This window comes from Paralichthys olivaceus, chromosome 24 (assembly GCF_024713975.1).
Source record: "Paralichthys olivaceus isolate ysfri-2021 chromosome 24, ASM2471397v2, whole genome shotgun sequence".
Classification (NCBI taxonomy): domain Eukaryota; kingdom Metazoa; phylum Chordata; class Actinopteri; order Pleuronectiformes; family Paralichthyidae; genus Paralichthys; species Paralichthys olivaceus.
The window spans coordinates 8,015,017-8,036,820 of NC_091116.1; the positions used below are offsets into that span (position 1 = coordinate 8,015,017).

At 42.7% G+C, this 21,804-nt stretch overlaps 1 protein-coding gene across 5 annotated transcripts; it reads left to right on the forward strand.

Moving 5' to 3' along the window:
* Window positions 1-395: 395 nt before the first annotated feature.
* On the forward strand, window positions 396-19,929 carry LOC109638999 (sodium- and chloride-dependent GABA transporter 2-like). 5 transcript variants are annotated; one of them, XM_069521384.1, is made up of 16 exons: window positions 396-458; window positions 10,756-11,004; window positions 11,277-11,411; window positions 13,390-13,530; window positions 13,635-13,725; window positions 13,819-13,951; window positions 14,497-14,631; window positions 14,943-15,046; window positions 15,494-15,618; window positions 15,742-15,854; window positions 16,018-16,155; window positions 16,254-16,356; window positions 18,000-18,100; window positions 18,325-18,495; window positions 18,641-18,832; window positions 19,184-19,929. In XM_069521384.1, the coding sequence occupies exons 2-15, from the start codon at window positions 10,764-10,766 to the stop codon at window positions 18,788-18,790; spliced, it is 1,881 nt and encodes a 626-aa protein (XP_069377485.1). In that variant the 5' UTR covers window positions 396-458; window positions 10,756-10,763; the 3' UTR covers window positions 18,791-18,832; window positions 19,184-19,929. The 5 variants fall into 5 exon arrangements, with proteins under 5 accessions (XP_069377485.1, XP_069377484.1, XP_069377482.1 ...); XM_069521383.1 differs by having other exon boundaries at window positions 402-458; window positions 19,113-19,929; XM_069521381.1 differs by lacking the exon at window positions 396-458 and adding an exon at window positions 9,098-9,375.
* Window positions 19,930-21,804: the final 1,875 nt, after the last annotated feature.

The window sequence follows — 21,804 nt, forward strand, 5'->3', positions numbered from 1 at the left end:
GGAAAGTACATGTGATAGTAAAACATAGAAGACCTAGGAGTATCAGCAAAAGCACAAACGACAAAACAAAGCACACATCCAAGTATTACATTTGTGAATCTAAAAAATCAGCTCAACAGAACACACTGTGAATTTATCTCATTTTAGCATCCATAGAAAAAATAAAATTCCAATTAGCACTTTTGCAAGCCTGGAAAATCCTGGGCAGATAATATTTATTTAAATATCTTGCAGATGCCCCTTAAGAATTAAAACTGCTCGGACTATAGGACTTTTTTCTGCCTCCATGTCGTGATGTCACCTGTGACTTACAACTACTGTTGAAAAATGAGCAGATTGGCACGGAATCCGAACCCTCCTTGTTTGGAGCTCCTCCCTCCCCTTACTACACTGACACATTCTAAGGATTCAGCACCTGGACAGACTACAGGGCAAAGTGTCGACTTAACTGCTGGCTGGTAAGTGCTCAATATTTATTCATGAATGCATATATGTGTTTCATTTCATTATTATGAAATTAACTTTAAATCAATTTCAATTCATGTATCTGACACATGGACTGAGTCTTTGTTGGCACTAAAAGAAATTGGTAACAGGTATAAAAGAAGTTTTACCTTGTTTAATACCTTGTGTATTTGTGTGTTAGCAATTGGATTCTGTTTTTTCATTGTACTGTCAGTGTAATATGATATACAGTAATATAACAATATAAATACACAATAAGTGGATGTTTATAGGGATAATTACAATCTAAATAAAATACTTTATGTCCACAAGCCAAACTCCATTGAGGTAAAGCTATTTTTTTGTTGCCCATAGTTTTCAAGTATACTTGCATCTCTTGAGATTCACAGCAAAGCATGACTGCCGCAATTATATTCTTCAGCTCCCATTTATCATTTCACTCCTGTCCCTACACTTAAAACTTAAAACCTCGCCACAGGTTTGTTCTCCTGCACGTCAAGCCTGTTGTGTGTCCACTCCAGTCGGTTATTGCTGTGATCAAATTACCTCACAACTGCATGACACAGCAAAAAAATGTCAGGGGATACACACCTTGATCAAACAAGTAGCAACATATCAATAAATCACAGTGAGACACCACAGTATTACTCAATGTTGTTTCTCATAAATAAGAGTAAAAATGTACAGATCAAATTCAAGGATTTTAGCATTACTATGATAAGTAATTGGTTTGCATGGAATTTTCCAAAAACTAGCCATAGAGTGTTTAATATTTGAGTTTACGTCTTAAAATAAAATGCTTGAAATTTGCATTCAGTTTTAACCCGAACGCTTTGTGAATCTAAAATCTTTTAGCAATAACGTTACAATATTAAATTTAAAACTTGTGTCTCATCCTCTGCTGCCAGGAATATTTTGTCCTCCCTCAGGTAACAGCTGAATAAATATATTAAAACAATCTCTCTGCCTCCACCGGAATTAAAAGTACTTTTTTACTCACCTGTTTCCGCTGGCTTCTCTCGCATGTTTTCCATCAACTCAGAGTTCAGGGTGAGGTTCAGAGTTTGAGGAACCTGCGCCCTGAAACATGAGAAAATATGAGGAGCAACTGACTTGAACATTTGCATTCTCACATACAGCCCCTCTGGTAAATTTAAGGAACATGCCAAGACTTCCTAACATGTCCAAAAGCAGTAGTTTCTTCACCAAGAATCCTGCTTTACCTCTCTGTGCTACCACAGTGTGATGTCATTTGTTTTGCACCACATGTGTTTTATTTGTGGTCCCTACTTAGCTGCACGGTCTTTGTAACTCCTGCCAAAGTCCACCGCGGATATTTCCAACCCTTTCTTGTGATCCGACCACATTGCTGAGGCAGCTACTTGGATTGGGGTTAATAGAGTTTTCTGTCGTCACCACGTGGCGAGGCTTTGGCCTGCGTTGAGCAATCAGCCCCCTTTTGATGGGCTGTTGGCAGGAAAATTAAACACAATAACTGAAACCAGTAACATGAGCCCAGCACTGAGCAGTCGCCAGGATCCCTGGAGTTCCACTGTGTGTTGATGGGACGAGGACAAACCTGATGCCACGGTGTGTTTGTACAATTTGGCTTGGGTAGCTGCAGGAGGCAGGGTGGGCTCTATCAGAGAATTGAATGTATTTTCCCATGCTCCTCTAATGGAGCTGTGGTCACTGTAATGAGGACGTGTGAAAGATGATATCTATTGTAACAGCTTTCATCGTCATGCTTGTGATTCAGTACGCTGGCCTGCACTCAGGTGTATCTCAGCAAGAATCTGATGAACTAATTGCTTGATGGTCATACGTACCTCAGTGTTTATGCAGAATCTGTGCAGAATTACAGAGGACCGAATCACTGACAGCATTCACTGTCAACAATCTGCTGCATCAGGCTGTAGAGTGTAAGAAAGGTCAAGAGTCCAGAGTCCGCCTGGCCTCGCCAAATCCACTCAATCGCTCTTATTTCCACCTGCCATGCTTTCCTGTGACCTGGCCAGTCAGAGAGGAAAGGGGGCCCTCCACAAACCCCCAGTGGAGCAGTGTGGCCCTCAGAGCCCCTTGACCAACGTGCTTAACCTCAATTACGTCTATGGAAGAGCGAGAGCTGCCAAGTTAGAAAAGATCACAGTAATGTAATAATCAAATCAGGTTATAATGGAAGCAATGGCCAGTAATGATATAATTACATTGCAGGTATCCCACAACTTTGTCATTTGCACAACGATGGTGATATCTGGAGTACAAGTCACTGATAATTAATCAAAGTATTATTTTTGTGGGTTTAAAAGAAACTGTTTCCATTCAGTTCATGTCTTTAATCCTCCACGGGGATAAAAACAGGAGTCGTTGTATTTACCGTCCGTGTTGGCGGAAGGGGGGGCTTATTATTTGATGTTTTGAGATAATCCAGCACTGCATTCCTCCATGGGGCAACTTCAGCCCAGAGTGTGAAAGTCTGGGAGCCTCAACCAGATTTGTCTATCTCTCTTTTAAGTCTACGTACAGAAAATGAAGGTTGTTTCAAATTGTATGTGTCAGAATATCTTGTACACATTGTTAATTTAAACTCCTGGTTGTCACACTGACAAACCAAAATGCTAAATTTGCATGGTTTGCACATAAAGACCATTGTTCACATTGCTACAGGGTTGCTTCTACATATAAAGTGAGACACCCATAAGGGTCCCATGATGTGATTTTTTGGGCCCTAGCTTCAGGCTCAGTGAGCAACAGGAATCCAGGTTTGTTTGGCTTGCAGAGATTTGCTTGAGAGCTTTGTTCATCACAGGCAAAGGCAGTGAGACGGCGAGGGAAACACAGGGTTGTACTCACTTTTCTGTAAAATGATCCGGACGAACAAGGTCTTAATTAATCCAGCTCATTATGGTGTCACATTTAAGGCTTAGCAAGGATCTGCATCCATTCTAACTGAGGTAAGTTCAGCATGAGGACAAGCTGAGCAATCACAACCTCCAAAATGTTTAGTGTGTCATTGTTTCTACATGATTTTATCTATTTAGTATAACTTGTCAAAATGATCTGTAAAACTATAATTTATAGTTCTTTGTATTGAGGCTTAGATACAAGTTCTTCACAAACTATATCCAACTAGTTTGAGCGGGAGCAGAACAATGCAAGTTGTTAAAACTATTTGTGGGTTCCTTAAACCGTAATTAAATATACAGTGAATTTCGTCCTTTCAGGCAGTTGGTTTCTTGGTTTTGATTCTAATGCAACCACCAAAATATGCATCCATGAAGTGGATTCAAAATTTTGCATTCAGTATACAGACAGAAGCTGTACCGTCAGACGGTTTTTATAAATCACATTCTTGGTGGTGTTTTTTGTTTTTGTCGGTTTAAGCATGGTTTGATTCTCTATTCTGCATTTGCTCTATTTTTTTCTGCCCTCCTTTGTTTCCATGGTGGTTTGGAGAATGAGTTGGCAAAGTATATTAAACCAATAGCCATGCATTTGGGAAATATGCTCTCTCTTGCTGAGACTTGGATGAGAGAAGTGGATCAACTCAAATGTCTGTGCAGCAGCAGACTGCTAGTTTAGCATAAAGACTGAAGACAGAGGCTGAGTAAATTAAAAAACTGTCTTTTGTTTATCCAAACAAATTAAATAGAAATTGTTCATTAGCTGTTAAATGTAGATGACCTCGCTGATTTTCACTACTTTTTTATAGTGGATAGCTTTATGAATGATTTACTGAATAGGCCTATAGGGCATACACCCAGAGGCCATAGCCTGGAAATGCTTCCCTTGTATATTATCCCAACTCAAAGTTTTAAAACTACTACAGTAAGACACAACACATCTACAAAGAGAAGAAATAACTGCAAAACCCCCACAAAGACACAAAAAACAACCCCAAATACTCAAACACAACTACAAACAGACACAAACAAGTCATTTTATAACTGATGCAAACCTGCCCACAGCTTAGATGTCACGTGTTTCATAACATCCCAGGTGAGTGTTGGGTATTTTAAGACTGTGACCACTCACTGAGGACCAGTCTCCGTTCACGATAAGGAAATGCCACTTGGAAAACATCAGGGTAAGAAAAATATCACAAACCGTCATCGTCTGAGATTTGGACAAATTACCTTAAATTTCCACTAAAGCCCCACAAATCTCTGAGAGCAGCGGTAACACCTCACGGGACTCCCCGCTGTGGTTAAGAGACTTGTGTAGGGAATTACCCCACAAAACATTCTCATAAAATCTCCAGGAAAGATTATCAACACCAAATTTCTCACTCACCACAAGCCTCAGGGGAGCCCTGTACAGTGTGGACATAAGACCAAGGGTTACATTTAAGTGACTCCTCTTTTACAAGGTATGTTTTTCACACAGGTTGAAGAGGAAGGGGGCTAAGCCACAGGAATGTTTACCTATTTAGGGCATGGCAAGTCGAGGAAGGAGGTGAGGCGGTAGAGGTGACCACATCAGGACCTCATTTTTAAATGGGTTCAAACAAGGCAAGAGGACCACTTTGATATATATATGTACATTTATATACATATTTCCCTGCCATCAGCTGAGTTAATTGTTTTGGAAATTGTCCATAGCCCATGTGAGTATACAGTAGGAGAATGATCAGAAATGTTTTGTGTGCGGGCGTTTCTAGGAACTGATGGGCTCAAAACTTAAAAAATACACATATCTGAGGATGAAAAAGAGGTGGCACAAATAGAGAAGACGCAGACGAAGATAGCAAATTGGAAAGACAGCGAGATTCAAAACCTTTAGGCGATAAGGACCGACACCGGCGATGATGTGCAGAATACAAAAACACATGCTTTTACGTCACGTCTTGCCTCCTGCATGCTCTACCCAGATGCCACCCCTCATCTGAATGTTTCCAGACAGCTTCCCATTGTCATGAATGCATCTGACATAGACATTCTACTGCTGCGTTCTTCATATGTGAAAGGCAAACTCTGGAGAATGTCAAGACCCAATTTTCCAGGTATTTTCCAGAAAACAGCTATACAAAGAGAAACCATAAGATTACAGCGTTTGGGGTAGGGTATGTCTTTTAGGCAATGCTCATAGATTTTGCTTGTGCACAACCCGACATATGTTGTGAGCTCGTACTGCCCACTCCACATTAGACAGATGGCTGCCACCCATGTTTGCTCACCATGAATGAGCAGGAGGGTTTTAGGTATCATTTCTGTTCATTTCCTGTCATTAGACACCATAGCTGGACAGCACAATGAACCTGACACCTTGCGCCTGTCGGATGATCTTTTTAACCAATCCCAAAACCAGCAGCAATCACCCACACGTGCTATCAGAGAGAGGTGGCTGAAATTGAAGAACCTAAATACCCATGCTGTGTTTAAGAAGTCGCAGTTAAACTTATCTCAGCTGCAAACAGCATGATTCTTCTTGAGGCTACAACACTAAAGATTTACTACTGGTGAGTGCAGCTTCCTCTTAAATTTCACTCAATCAGACTCAATTTTCTTACTTTTGTGTTAAATTAGTTGTGTCTTTTTGAGTATAATGCGTAATATGAGCATTTTTTTGTCTTAATGCTGCAGTTGCTGAATTGCCTGTGTTTTACGCTCAGGGTCGTATTAACAGAAATCATTTTTGCCACTTTGTTCGTCATAGCGTCCTATTGAAAGGGTTAAAAACTTTGCAACGATACAACAGGGTAGTGTCGAGGTAGGAGTTTCACAATACCTACCAGTGTATATCAGTGATCCACTGCTATGAATGCCAGACACCAATAAACACAGCCATAAAGCACGCTGCAGAAAATTGGGTACAACTGCGCCTGGTCTGAGTTACACCTCGTGGCACCACATTTACAGGGGGCTGCAGGTTTGTCAGGACAGAACAATGGTGACTGTATTGAAGGACCCCTAATGTTGGGGTTTTATTTGACCCCTGGGAAGCAATGCAGAGTCTGCAGCTTGAGAGAAGATATGCAGGCCGTGTGTGCGTGTGTGTGTATGTGTGTAGTTGAGGAATTACTGCATTGTATATGATTGCAGGATCATTTTTTTCACCACTTCCTGACGTTTGACCTTTGACTTTTTGATTTTCTTCAGGTATTTCCTCTTCTAATGAGGGAGGGTGAAGCTGCTCATAGAAATTGTGATTTTATTCCCAACTCAGAGAAGTTTTTTATAGCTTGATGGATGTCTGTATTGAACTAACAAGGTACAATTTGCTGTGGTAGAAGAATAGTTTAATAGGAGGTAAAGTAGTTTATTTCCAGTGTAATAGTTGTGTACATTTGCACAGGGTCTAATAATCTGTAATTTAGACCTTAAAAAGCCTTAAATATGTGAAAATGTTTTGACGACATGCATATTTTGTAATGTCTCCATGTGTGTTTCCGATGAATGTGGTAGTTCCCATTAATTTGAACCAAGATTTTTACACTACTCATAATAGCAAAAGATTTTCTAACTTGATGTTTTGCTCCGTCGCTGCCTTGTAAAGCTGTGTGCAACATTATTTGCGTGCTTGCCCTCTATAAAGCTGTTACCATCCACACAGACCTCATAGTTTCAGTTGTTTCACATGGCACGCAATGCCGTTATTTCTCACACACAAGAAATTAGCTGTCATTCCATCTGTGTACCCGTCACTCTGAATTTTTTGCATGTGAGATTGTTGTTCAAGCACGCACCCATTTATGGAATGTCACCAAAATTTAATTAGTTCACCTATTCCATTCTGCTAAATAAGGGTTGGTAGGAATCTATCCCAGTAGTGTTTGTGTAATCCTGGGTGGAGAGGCAAAGTGATATAACCTCCCTTCAACAAGACTGAAGTGGAACTGATAGCTGATACTCTCCAAACACCCTGGTCAGAATAAATCTGTATCACAGTAAACTCAGCTTTACAAAGCCTAAGGATACCTACTCTCTCGTCCTGGAGTTTTTTGAGGTAACATTGCATTCCAAAGACTTTTCTTTACTAGGCATCTTCACCTTATCTTTTACGGTAGTTTAAGTATTCATATCTGTCGTACTTGAAACAGGTCTTAAAAGGTCTTGAATTGAATATGACAAAACCTACAGAAACCCTGATATGAACTATCCAAGTGCTAAAAATAGGTCAACTAGACTGTGTTGAGTTTCTTGAAGCAGTTTCACCTCTCAAGAGGTTTCTTCAGCTCTGACAGTTCTATCCCTAACCATCTGTCTTCCATGGCCAAAATGTGGACATTATTATCTTCAAATGAATGTCCCTTGTCCTTCAGATGTAGGTTGACTGCTGAGTCCTGACCTGAGGCTTCGTGAAGGGGTTGTTTAAGTTCCTTAATGTACAGGTCTGTGCATTCCTCAGTACATTCAACTGGTTATAATACATTGTTGCATGGTTTGTCTTCTGGATGGACTGGTTTCTGCCTCAGGAGGTCGACAGGCTTCAATTGTTCTTGGTTGTGGGGTTTAAACATCCAGTTTTTCAGATGAGACTGTGTTGACTGTGTAATGATCTAAACTGCTACACAGGTTTGCATGTGTGCAAATATCTACAGGGAAAACTCTTCTGTTGTTATTTAATACTCCTGGTAATGTAACCTTATATTTGATTAATGGAATCCAATTTTCTGAATGAAGTCATTGAGTGTTAGCAGGAAACTATGCATTTTTTTGCATGGCTATAAAGGCTCAGCAGAACAAGCACAGGCAATGACACAGCCCGTTAAATGTGCTGCAAGCTGCTCGAGGTGGGCTAAATGGTCAAGACGCCAGGACTATTTACAGGTCAGAGTCTGCAACAGGGCGCTAAAGGCTGCTGGTGTTCTCACATTACAAGTTATCTATGCAGATATACAGAAAGCATATACTGTGATTTAGAATATGGCGAAACTGTATATATGATATTTTACTCATAACTATTGCAGCTAAAAACAATTTACACTCTTTTTTTCAACACTCTTTGTTTTAGTAGCCATGTCTGGATATGATCATGTGATTCACTTGCTGTGAAACCATTGGCCCTCAGCAGTGATATAAGCATGACACCACAGATAGTTTGTTAAGAAAATATTTTATAACATTATTATTGTTGATGATGATTATTATTATTGACAACACAAGAATAACTATTAACACCCTTTTTTTCCTTATTTAACTCATTTATTTTCATTAGTAGTAATAGTAGTAGTGGTAATACTACTGCTATGTATTATTATCCAATAATCAATTATCAATTATATTCTTTAAGATTCCTTCTAATACTCTCCACCAAATTATTATTATAATTAATTGTATATATATTTATATGTACATTAAACTTCAGACACACTCTCTGTCGCTCTCTGCTATTTCATTCCTGTCCTGTATTCACTACTCTTGCCCTCCTTGCATATTATTTTGTCAGTGTCTTGCCTTTCAAAGTTATTTTTAAAGATATTTTAATGAACAATTGTTACATATAACATGGGCACCATTACTGCCTATGTTTATCTTTATTTGATTTTATATTTTCTATATATCTAGTACTTTCATGTTTGCTAATTTATACACAGATAATCTTAATCCAGTTGTGTTTTTCATAAATGACCCAAATGCAGAAGCCCTAAAAGGGTGAATCACCATGGTTACCGTGTGCTAATTTCACAATGAAAGTCTGAATTTCACAGTAAGGCAAATAAAGCAATTCGAAACGTTGCTTTTTGCCCCTAACAAGCACCCTTAATGCGTTATGGTTTCTTTTGTAACCTTTTCCTTGCGTGGATCGTATCAATGCACCAGACGGGGGGTCATCCACGTGCTCCAGTCCCCACAGCGCCTGTGTTTGCTCAGACTGAGGCGGCGCACCGGCTGCTCTCTGCCCGAAGCACAGAGAGAGCACTCGACCACCGACACAACCGAAGTGTAGGAACCGGCTTGCACCGCGGAGGTAGGATGAATTATCCGCAGTTTAATCATCCCCATCGTGTTTTTAAAGCGTAAGAGTGATGTGCGCAAATGTGTTCGAGCATCGTGACGCCTCTCCACGCCTCCATGTTGTACGACACGTCCGTGTCATTCGATACACACACACCATCACAACACACACACATTTAAACACACACACACGTGTAGTTACATCAGACTCTTGTCTATTTGTTTATTCTCACAGCTGTTTCCGTTATTATGAGAGGCTGCTGATGAGAGGTATGTGACGTCACTCCGGCGTGGTTACATGGTTCAAAGGAAGAGGACGTTTCACACACACACACACACACACACACACACACACACACCCACCCTCTGCTCCTGTTATTACAGTGTGAACAATGAAGTTACATAAATCACAAGGGATCAACTTTTATTTTCTTTACTGCTACATGATACATCCACATGTCAGAACCTCTGCTCCTATACTTATAACATGTAGAATTGAAAAAGTACAAATCAAATGGGATTATATACCACTCCCAAAGGTATGTTCCACACAGATCCCCCTAATAAGAGATGTGTAATGACTTTGTTAAAAGTGTGAAAACTGTAAAATAAACTTACTTTATACTGTTTACCATTTTTTAATTCCACGTTCTCCTTTGCATTAATTCACTACAAGAAAACAGGTGTTGTCTATGGCCTAGTAAAACTGTAGTAAACATGACCAATCATTTCATTAATAATAATAAATATTGTGTGTATGAAGGACTAGCAGCACTAGAATGCACCAAAGGCCCCAGGTTTTGCTTTTACAGCCATTTCATCCTTTTCTCTACTTTTTTCCTCACTCACTTATTACTGCATATCCGTGTGTTTGCTGGATGCTGTTTGACTTTTAATTATCTTGTTTTGTACATTTGTTCAAATGGAGATGTCAGAAACACACCTCATATGGGGTGGAATGTGACCTTTTGCACATCTGTATCAAAACCTTAGCTTTCCTACTTTCTTATATGGACTGGCTGCTGCTGGATTAATGATATGAGATTCAAGTTATTTATTTAAACTCTGCTCAAATATGAAGGGGGATTGTGACAGAACGAAGCCAAATAAATTAAACTAATAGAGTAAGAGTAAATCCGAAACCAGATGCACCATCTGAAAAAAGCTCCAAATTTAGGCCTTGAGTGAGCTGCAGAACACAGATAAAGGACACCCACCCACGTAAGTTCGTCCTTGAGTCACACATCACAGATAAGTGAGGAGGTCAGACCAACTGTCACCAAACACACCAGCATTCTGCCCATTCAATACCGGCTGCTGAGATGTGAGTGATCCTTTCTTTGTGCTTTCTACTCTGTATCACCCCTCTTAATTTGTTGTGTTTTTTCCCCAGGGGTCTGTATGTGTGCATTGCCATCTGAACAAGTCATGGCCGACCAAACTCCTCTGCAGCAAGGAGATTCGCTGTTGACAAAGCCCCCCCAGCTGAGCCTCCCGAACGGGACAGAAGCCCCCAAAGACGTCCTGCATGCCAGAGGCCAGTGGGCGAATAAGGCGGAGTTCCTTCTGGCCGTGGCGGGGCAGATCATCGGCCTGGGCAACGTCTGGAGGTTCCCGTACCTCTGCTACAAGAACGGTGGAGGTAAAGCACATTTTATAACAGATGACAAAGTTGCATTGTGATTTGGTAAATTCTGTTGATTATTTCTCCCCTTCCGTCATCTACTCTTATCTTTTTTCCTCTCTCTCGCTGTCTATAACTAGGGATGAACTCTTTTATCAGGTCTGATTAGTAACTGGAAATTAAATTTATATAAATACTCAATGCAGTTAGGGTTTATAACAGTTCATTTTCAAAATACAATGAAAAGTGTGGCAAAGCCATAAGTTGAAGGTCCTCGTATTTGTGTCTAGGTGTGTTCTTCATCCCTTACCTTTTGTTCCTGGTGCTGTGTGGCATCCCACTCTTCCTCCTGGAGACCTCACTGGGACAGTACACCAGCCTAGGAGGTGTCAGCGCCTGGAGGAGCATCTGCCCTTTATTTGGAGGTATGCTTATCAAGTATTTGTGTGTGTTTGTCTGCAAGATTACGCAAAAGGAGGATTGGAGCAATGAAGAACCCATTCAATTTTGGTGCAGATCCGGATCAGGGGCTGGATCCAGGAGTCTTTTTTTCCCCACTCTCTTTAAGGTTGCGTTTTTCATTGCAGTCCTATTATATCATCATCATTATCAGAGGCTGGGATTCGTGCAAAGTGTTAAGTGTGCCGAGGGTTTGCCTAGAGCTGCCACTAACACTAATTAATCAATTAATGGCTGTTCTATAGAATGGCGGTTATACAGCAGTGATCCAATATAATTGTGGTCAGTGAGTACAGACGTCATGATGCAATTGCAGCCAGGTCGAAAGGTTGGATGGACGGGAGTTTTCACATTCACAGAAGAGTAAACTCGACAGAGGGTTCGATGGGGGGCTTCCACAAATGATTAACGTCTGAACTGTCTGAACTTAACAAGGGGAGGAGGGGGGGTGTGATCTTCTGCACCTATCATGTAGTAACACAAATATCAGTAGTCAGTTAAAAAAGTGAGGAGGGAGCTCATACTGAAGGTTTCACCATCCAATAATGAGTGTTTTCTTCCTCATTTGGCATTTTGTCTTCTTTTCTTTCTCTCTCTTGTTTTTGCTGCTGCAGTCTTTCAGTTCACCAGGTATAAACTGTGGGAAGCAAGACTGTGTTGGGAGTTTATAGTTGGCTGTGGTTACGTCACTCCCTGCGTGCACCGCAGGGTTTGTTGTGTCCTTCTGGTGAGTAACCAGGGTACAACAAATTCCACACAGCAGGGATTTGAGGGTGACAGCGATAACATCCGACCTTGAACCTTGCCAGCGTCTCACTCGTCTTTCTTTTCCCTCTGTCTGGTCTTTTCACCGACTTTCTCGTCTTTTATTTTCTACGCTGGCTCAAGCATTCAAAGCATTCCAGTGTCCGCACCAATTCGAAACCCATATAAACAGCGTGTCCGCAATCAGAGGGTTGGCACTCCCCGCGAGCTGCTTGCGTGTGCGCTTCACATTGCGTCTCAGCTAGTGTGTTAAAGTCAGGAGCGCAGGAGGCAGTACACTGTGTGCGTGCCAATAAAAACCAACGCTTGATGTTAAACGTCTTGTTTTCATGGTATCCTCCTACTCAAATCAGGGTTTTACACCAGTGATCCAGAGCCTGACATTGATGTGATGCTTCTCAAGGGAAATAAAGTTGTACACATGATCCCAGAAGAATCCAAACCGTTCAGGAATGAAAGCTGGTTTGGAAGATAATGCATTTGAGAAAAGCACTGAAGTATTGAAGAAAGGCTCCTGGTTTTTAAGTAGACCTGCACAGATTCCAGGAAAGAACTACATTTTGTCACTTTCTTTCATTTCTTTAATTGTAGTATGCGATATTTTTCCCAGGGAATAATTGGATCATGATGAAAAAATAGATTTTTGTTTACAGCACATCGACACTAGCATCGGCCTTTATTACCAAAAGCTCTCGAATCTTGTTATTTGTCCGAGTTGACATCTCCACCAGCGTCTTTATACATGTATGCCTCCGCTTTATGGAAAAACTGACTCAGACATTTGCAATCTCACATACAGCAAATTGTTTGGACTTGCGTGCCTGTCTGAGAGCAGCAACACACAACCAAAGAATTGCTTCTGCAGGAATCCATCACTGGTTTGCACATTTAATTTCCCATCGTCAGATAGAGGCCTGCAGTTCATTAGAGGATACCACAAACAGTCATTAGTCTGTGCAAACAGCCTACGCTCACGAACCTACTCCAGGCCTCATAAGAGCATCATTCATCCCTAATGAAGAAATACAAGACGTGGGCTGCGAGTGGAGTGTCTCAGTAAATGGATGCTTTCATGTGAAACGCCAGAATATTCGCGCACAATTCTTTTGAGGATTGTGTTTATCTGTTTCTACGACCCATCAGATTGTGTAAGCCATCACACCCTGTCTCTGTCTGCAGGGCTTGGTTATGCCAGCCAGGTGATTATCCTGCATGGCTGCGTGTACTACATCGTCATCCTGGCCTGGGCCGTCTTCTACCTGTCGCACAGCTTCCAGGCCGAGCTGCCGTGGTCGCACTGTAACAACACGTGGAACACTGGTCAGTAAGAAAGGATGCATGTCAGTGCTGTTTAAACGGGCCGCTGTGTAAAACATCAAGGGGTAACCACGCTCTACTGTGTGTGTGTGTGTGTGTGTCGGCAGAGACGTGTGTCTTGTTCAACAAACTCAACCAGACCACAAATGCGAGCAGCCTGCCTGAGAACGCCTCTTCCCCCGTCATGGAGTTCTGGGAGTGAGTGCCTTGTTTTATTTTCAGGATATTAATCATGCAGAATATCAACAGGTGTAAGGAATTAATAACAGTGTGTGTGTGTGTGTTTTCTAGGCGGGAGGTGCTGCGCCTGTCCAGCAATTTAGACGAGCTGGGTCCAGTCAGCTGGAAGTTGGCTCTGTGTCTGGCCGTCGTCTGGCTCGTCTGTTACTTCTGCGTCTGGAAGGGCGTCAAGTCCACTGGAAAGGTGAGTGAGAAAAAAAAACACACACACACACACACACACACTACCATCACCACACAGCGTGATGCCTTCACTGCCCTGCCCATGTCTGGGAACTTATTTGCTTCACCAGCATCAAGCAGAAGCTGTAACTCCAGAACCTAAGAATCTTTGTGTTTTTGAGTTTTCTTCTTCCTCAAATTAATCCAGTGATAGATCGCTCTATATCTATAAGTAGATCACATGTCATTCGGCATATTTTTAATTAAAATGTTCACCCTAATATACCATAAAAAGCCAGGCTACATCCTGTAGAAGTGACACACACAAACAGCAGAATCCTGCTGGCCGGCTAAAAACAGAACATAAATCTTCTGTCATTTTCCAGCGAATGAAATGAGCGGCTGCAATAATTTTCTTGTGTCACCACCACCATCTGTCAACAGACTCCAACTTTCCAGGGTTCCCTCTTTAAAGTGTCTAATGTAAGACGTGTCCTTCCTGTTTTCTCTGTCTCCGTGCCGTCCTGACCACATCCCCTGCACGCTCTCCCTCTGTGTACATTCTAGGTGGTGTACCTGACAGCCACCTTCCCATATGTCATGCTGTTTGTGCTGCTGGTGCGCGGTGCCACACTGCCCGGAGCGACGCAGGGCATCATTTACTACCTCAAACCCAACCACACCCGCCTTGCAGACCCGCAGGTACAAAACACACTCACACTCCTGTGGAGTATGCAACAATAAACAACTAGTACAGTATTATCTGTAATTCATTCGATACCCATCGTGATGTTGCTGTAGATAACACATAACTACAGTTTTATAGTAGTAATATCAATAATAATAAACTTATGTATCACTTTTCTTAACAAAATTGCTTAACAGATAAATCCATTCATTCATTGTCTTCCACTTATTCTAGATTGTGTCGTGAAGTTTGCTGCAGCTTTGTCCCTAAGTTTCCTTGTTGCTTTTGGAACCTTAATATCGCATTTCTCATTCTCTCCCTCTAGGTATGGATGGATGCCGGTACCCAGGTTTTTTTCTCATATGGAATCTGCTTGGGAAGTCTCACAGCCCTGGGCAGCTACAACAAATACAACAACGACTGCTACAAGTGAGACACTTGCTTAATTACCCACAACTACACAATAGCGCTTCCCAGCTGCACAGAGTCTCCGCTTCAGATTAACCATAATCACTTGAAATGTCAGATGGCTTCCAGAAGGAATGGCTGGAATGGACAGAGAAAACACACTGATAGAGCCACACCTTAAAGAAAAGCCCTGGCTGCCATGTTTCCCACACTCCAGGACTCCCACACACACACACACACACACACACACACACACACACACACTGAGGGAGAGCCATGCACTTAACTCTTGGCTTGTATTTACAGTAACAGGCCACAGCTCCACAAAACAAGGCCAGACTCCTAGTTCAAGACCTCACTGTCTCTGCTGCTTCACTGAAGCCACTTTTCCTCTAATAATATTGAATTCTTGTGTTCTTTGCTTTAATTGTTCCTCCTAATTCACTGCATGTCCATGTGTCCTTCCAGAGACTCCTTCCTGCTGTGCCTCCTGAACAGCAGCACCAGCTTCCTGGCAGGTTTCGCCATCTTCTCGGTGCTGGGCTTCATGGCAGAGGAGCAAGGCGTGGACATCGGCACCGTGGCCCAGTCAGGTGAAATAATGTTTTGAGGTGGAAGTTTCGGTAAAAGAGCTCATGGGTATTTAGACAAAAAGCTTTGAACACTTGAATTAATTTTACATAACTAATTAATGTATTTACTGTTTTTCATCACAGGACCTGGCCTCGCCTTCATCGTCTACCCCAGAGCTGTCGCCATGATGCCTCTACCTCAACTCTGGGCTGTCTGCTTCTTCCTCATGATCATCATGCTGGGCCTGGACACACAGGTAGACACAGACACACACACACACACACACACACACACACACACACACACACACACACACACTGACGTTGATGAATTACTTTTGATAGAACCGATGTACTACGTTTCGTATAAAGTAAAACAGACAACGCGCTCACTGACCCCGTCTCCCTTCTGTCACCCAGTTTGTGAGTCTGGAGGCCCTGATGACGTCAGTGACTGACCTGTACCCTCATCTGATCAGACGAGGTCACCGGCGAGAGCTGCTGCTGCTGTTTGTCTGTGTCGTCTGCTTCCTGATGGGACTGGTCATGGTCACGCCGGTGCGTCACACTCAGGATGGATGGATGTGTGCTTGCGTAGGAGGTGTGTACAGGTTTGGTTTTGATGACATGAAGTAATGGAGTTTGTCTGGATGCAGGGAGGTCTGTACGTGTTCCAGGTTTATGATCACTTCTCGTGCAGCGGAGCCAGTCTGCTGCTCCTCTCCATCTGCCAGTCTGTGGCCATCGGCTGGGTCTATGGTATGAATCCCAATCCTCTCCTCTGCTTATCTTCGTTTTCGTGCTCTATCTTTTACTGTTTCCTCTTCTCCTCTATCTGACATCTCCATTCCACTAGGGCTACATCCATACTAATATGTTTTCCTTTTAAAACCTGTTACGATCTCTTTCGACACAAGCATTTTATCTCTGCATCAGCAATAATCCCTGTCCGTAATAATCTATCAGGAAGCCAATGTGGGCGTCACCGTTTCCAAATGTCTGGTACTAGAACACATCTCCAGAGTTTTCAAACTACAACTGGGACACCAGCATATTCAAACTTCTCTGTTTTAGGCGCTGAAAAACTAGTGTGTGCAGCAGGCGTAACCATAGAACAGCACAAAGGATTAAACTATTTTGTTTAAGATGAATAAAAGTTCTCAAAATCTGATAAACACTCTCCAAGTCCAGTCCATTTCCTCCCCTCTGTCTGCGTTCCGCTTGGAGTCAGTAGACAGTATATTAACATGGCTGCAGCTACCCACTGTTGTAAGGAGACTGGCTCCCGGCCAGGCCCTTGTCTGTCTCCTCCAGGCCCTAAATCAGCCCCCGGACCCCGTCGCCTCCCAGTCTCAGGCTGGCGGGCCCCAGGGAGCCCCTATCCCAGCCAGACCTGAGGCTCTAAAGCATTTACAAAAACATTATTTGTTGAAGTGTGAGATGGATGGACTGAACCCTGTGTGCACATCAGGACAATACAAGTACGTGCTACTGTGTTTGGACGATAACTTTGTATTTGGCAAAGAATTAAGACCCAGAATTGTAAAAAGGAGTTCCATTGGAGGTGATAACGAACGAGTGTGTTAACAGAGAGTGTGTGTGTGTGTGTGTGTGTGTGTGTGTGTGTGTGTCCAAATTAATATGAGGGGAGCCTGTTTTTATGGCTCTCCCAGCTATAGGTGAGCTCAGCAGCAGAGCAGAGGAGGGTAATCAGCGGTCAGGACTCAAATCCACCTTTCACCCTTTTTACAACTGTGGGATTTTACAGTTTTTTAAGGACCTTCATATACACTAACGCTCCTCTGTTGCTTGTTACGCGGTCCTGAAGGAGGAAGGACCTAAACCAAGGGGAGATGATTGAGTTCACAATGGGGCTTCAGCATTTTAGAAAGGGGACACATAAGCTTTCCGGAGGGGCTGTGTGTGAGAACGCAAATGATATAGAAACTTCACCCCTGTATGATTCCAGTTGGAAAAACACAATCTGACTGTAAATAAATCCTTTGTTTTACAGTTTTCTCAGGATTTCATTTTTGAAAATGTAAATAAATGCACAGCGTGGTATTCATTATGAGACTCAATAACATAATAATAATAATATTTTTTTAAATGTACTTGGATTTAAAAATTTAAATGACAGCTAATGTTACTACCATAATTACAACAATTATAATTAACCCTAAAGACCAGTTCTACTACTAGATACGTCTACTACTATTTCTGATGCTGATTCTGTCAATACTATAAAGTATTAACAATAAAAACTCAGGTTGAATGATGTATCACAGACAGAAAAGAATAAAGTCTGACCCCCACCATCGAAACCCACAACCCAGTTATAAAGCACACCATCATTGCAAACCTGACCACAGCCAGCCACTATGTTCTTGCTTTGGTCGCAGGAGCCGACCGCTTCAGTGCCAACATCAGGGATATGACCGGCTACAACCCCCTGCCCGTCTTCAAGCTGTGCTGGAAATACTTGACCCCGGCTGTGTGCACGGTGAGTGACCTGCCTTCACACTGTTTAGCGTCTACATGCTGTGAAATAGTCAACACATAAATGCATGTTTATGATTTCATGCAAATTTCATTATGTGTGATGTGTCGTCATCATTTTGTATCAAAAGATGCTGGCGAACTGATCACACATATACCAATGTCTGCAAACTTGCAAAGTCGTGTCATGTAAAATGTCAAGTTGTTATTAACACAGTCCTCCCGCAGGCCACCTTTGTGTTTTCCCTGGTGTGTTGGGCTCCACTGAGCCTCGGGAAGGGCCTGGTCGCTCCAGTCTGGGCCACCACGCTGGGCTGGCTCCTCACCCTCTCATCCGTCTCCCTGCTTCCCTTCTGGGCCATTTATGCCCTGGTCACCACCCCAGGAAGCCTCACACAGGTTGGTTTAGTATCATAAGTTATGCTCATTTTCACCTTTTAACCCTAACCCCTTTAAATTGTGTTAATAAGTAAAATGGCTTTACCGCTTTAGTTTTGTTCAGAAAACATCCCTTTTAACTAACCTTGACCTTTTGACCTCACAGCGCTTCCAGCATCTATGCAGCCCTGCCAAACTCTCGTCCTCCCACCACCTCCCCACCAACTACCGTGCGCTGCCCTACAGCCCCGCACTGCCACTCACTGAGAAGCCCAAGCAGCCAGTTGCAGACGTCGTCCACAATCCTGTGACCTGATGACAGTTAACAAGGATGTAACGCCGGGTGCTGCTCTGCCAGGTTAAAGTTAATGCTGCTTTATTTAGAACAGTTTACACTCAAGGTCCACTTTCTCACTCAATCTGTAGCTTTCACCCACATCCTATGATCTTCAAAGGTGATGTTCATATGTTCCATTATTGTCATCATATTCCAGACCTCTCTCACACTTTTCTCAAAGCTCTAGAATACAGATGGTTAGTCAGCTTATGGTTTATCAGCACTGAGCCTGTCGTGTTAGCCTCTGTCCTCCGCTTTGATTCTCCACCTAATGTTTCCATCTCATTGTGTTTGGTTGCAGGTCTCGTCTGAAGTGACTCTGTGAGTCGAACTGGTTTCATTTACTGGGTTTTGTTTGGACTTTTTCTCTAGATGGTGCTTCGCCTCATATGGTGGATTTCCAATGTTTCATACTACACAAGATCTCCATTAAACAAATGCAACTTTTTACTGCCAATATATCAAAGGATCTACCTTCAGGTTTCTCGACAACTTCTCCCTCTGATCGTCGAGAACTGAACGGACAGTTACTAGTCATGGACACATCAGCTACACTTACCGTATCTCTTTTCATTCTGTTGCGTTTTTTTCCAATTGAAGGTTTCAAGTCCTGTTGGTGCAAAAGTGAACCTGTGTGCATCTTTGCACTCCACCAAAAAAAACAAGCTGCTGTCATAATCAGTATTTATGAATACAAAATTACAAACTGCTGCTGATCTGCTCTTGCACTTAAAATTGATTTTTTTTACAAGAAAAGGTTTATTTAAGCTCCAAAATAACTCCTAGCACTCCAGTGAGGATTCTTACTAGAGCGTGACCAACAATGTCCTCTCTGCTGCGTAGTGATGTTTAAGTTGAAGATGAATAAGTTCCTTGTGCAAACTGCTGTTTTTTTCAGACGTGGATAAAATGTTTTCAAATGTTCCTTTGAGATTAATTTACAGAAAAGCAAAGTGATAAATCCCATCTGGTGTCTTTTTTTATACGCTTTCATTTTTACAGGTGCTTACATACGTGCCTCTTCATTGTAGGGCGAACTTCTTTTGTATATGAATCATTTAATTTTTCTTAATGAATATATATTTACATTGTGGATTAAAGAGGTTGTGTGGACTTTATTAATGTTATGCTCAGTGTGTGTTTTTGTGTGCGAGTGTGTGTGTGTGTTTTTGCCTTCCTTATAACAGACTTGTGGTCGAGGCGAGCCGTCACTTGGGAGATGATGCTCTCTCCCTCTGCGCCATGGAAACAGATGCAAAAGAACACACCTGGTTTCTAGGAAGAGAGGAAAAGAAAAAAGAAGATAGATATGTAGGGAAATACACAAACACAGACACACACACACACACCATCAGCCATTCGAACGTCACCAGAATAAGTGAATGCCTTCATCTGAAGCGTTTTTATACTGATGGGAATTACTGGTTTAACATCCATGAAGGGATGGAAGCAAAGAATGTGGGGAGGGAAAGAGCAGGAGGATGATAGAGTGTGTGTGTGTCTGTGTGTGTGTACGCACAGAGGAGGAGAGGGAGTCATGGTGACTAAAGAGGGAGGGAGAGCAGCAGCAGCGCCGCCGGGGGGAATTCTGACACAAGCACTTGGATGGAGCCTGGCGGTTATGTAAACGGCTCGGGCTTGTCAATTAACCGTATTGGATTCACTCCCCTTCCAGCCGCCGTAGGAAGTGGGCTGGTCCCGCATACACGTGGCTCAGCACATGGGGCTCACACACATACACACACACACACAACTTGTTTTGGTGACACACAATACTGTATGTGGCCTGCTTTGCAAGTGTGATCCGGGTTACTATGTGATTGTGTGTGTGTGTGTGTGTGTGTGTGTGGATAAACGGGGCGGTTTATGTCCATATGGTTGCTTTGGCATACATCAAGCTTTTAGATGATGGGGATTAAAAATGGTCCAATGGGATGAGTGTGTGAGACTGGAAGAGAGAGAGAGAGAGAGAGGAAGAGGGAGGATGTGTGGGGATGTGAGCCAAAGCGTGTGTGTGTGTGTGTGTGTGTGTGTGTGATGCTATGGAAAGTTGCCTAATTTTTGCTCAGGCTCAGTGCCACTACTTTGCAGCTGCACTTTTCACCACAATTCCATCTGTACACACACACACACACACACACACACACACACACACACACACTCACACTTCTTGCAGGATAAACTCAAAACACATTTATTGTATTTGTTTGGCTACTTTCAAACACCCACCCGCACCAAAGCTTGACATCCCACTGTCCTGATCAAACATCCTCTCTCACACACAAACACAGCTCCAGTTTGCTCTTGTCTTTATGGCCGTCTCTCTCTTTTCTTTTTTTTACTGCAGGTAATACACTTGACAGTTTGGTGTAAAGGAGAAGTAGCAGGGGGGGTTGGTGACAGCGAGACTTGACGACAGGAGGAGGAAAGAGAGACGGGTACAGGGGGTGGGAGGCGGGTTGCATAACAGCTGATTTGGGCATGAAGTTCTACTCAATTACTGAATCCACTCTGCAGTCGTCACCGCCTTCAAGATTGTGGGCGTGCACGTTGTTTTCATGGCCGTAGCAAAGATGTTAGGAATCCGGAGGTCATGGGTCCCCCTTAGACAAAATGTGATCTCCCTCTTTCTTTCTTTTCAAAAATTAAAGCCCCTAAAAAATGACTTGAGCTCCTTTAAGTAACCTTTTCCTGCAGGAGTGTTTGAACACAACGCGTATCATCCGGGTGGGATCTTTCATTAAACAGGGTGGGGGCAGCGAGGCTTACAGCGGCAGCACACCGTGTTCCATTTAAGGCCCCACACTGTGACGCCCACTCGCTTGCAGCATCCCCCTGCGTCGCTCAGTCACGTAGAAAACTGGGGGGGGGGGGGGGGCCTCGGATTAAGCGCCCTCTGCTTTAGGAGAAGCGATGCAGCCTCTCGTCGTTTGACGCAACGAAGCAGAAACGTAATATCTGCTCTCAGGTTCTGAGAGAGGCCTCCCTCTTGG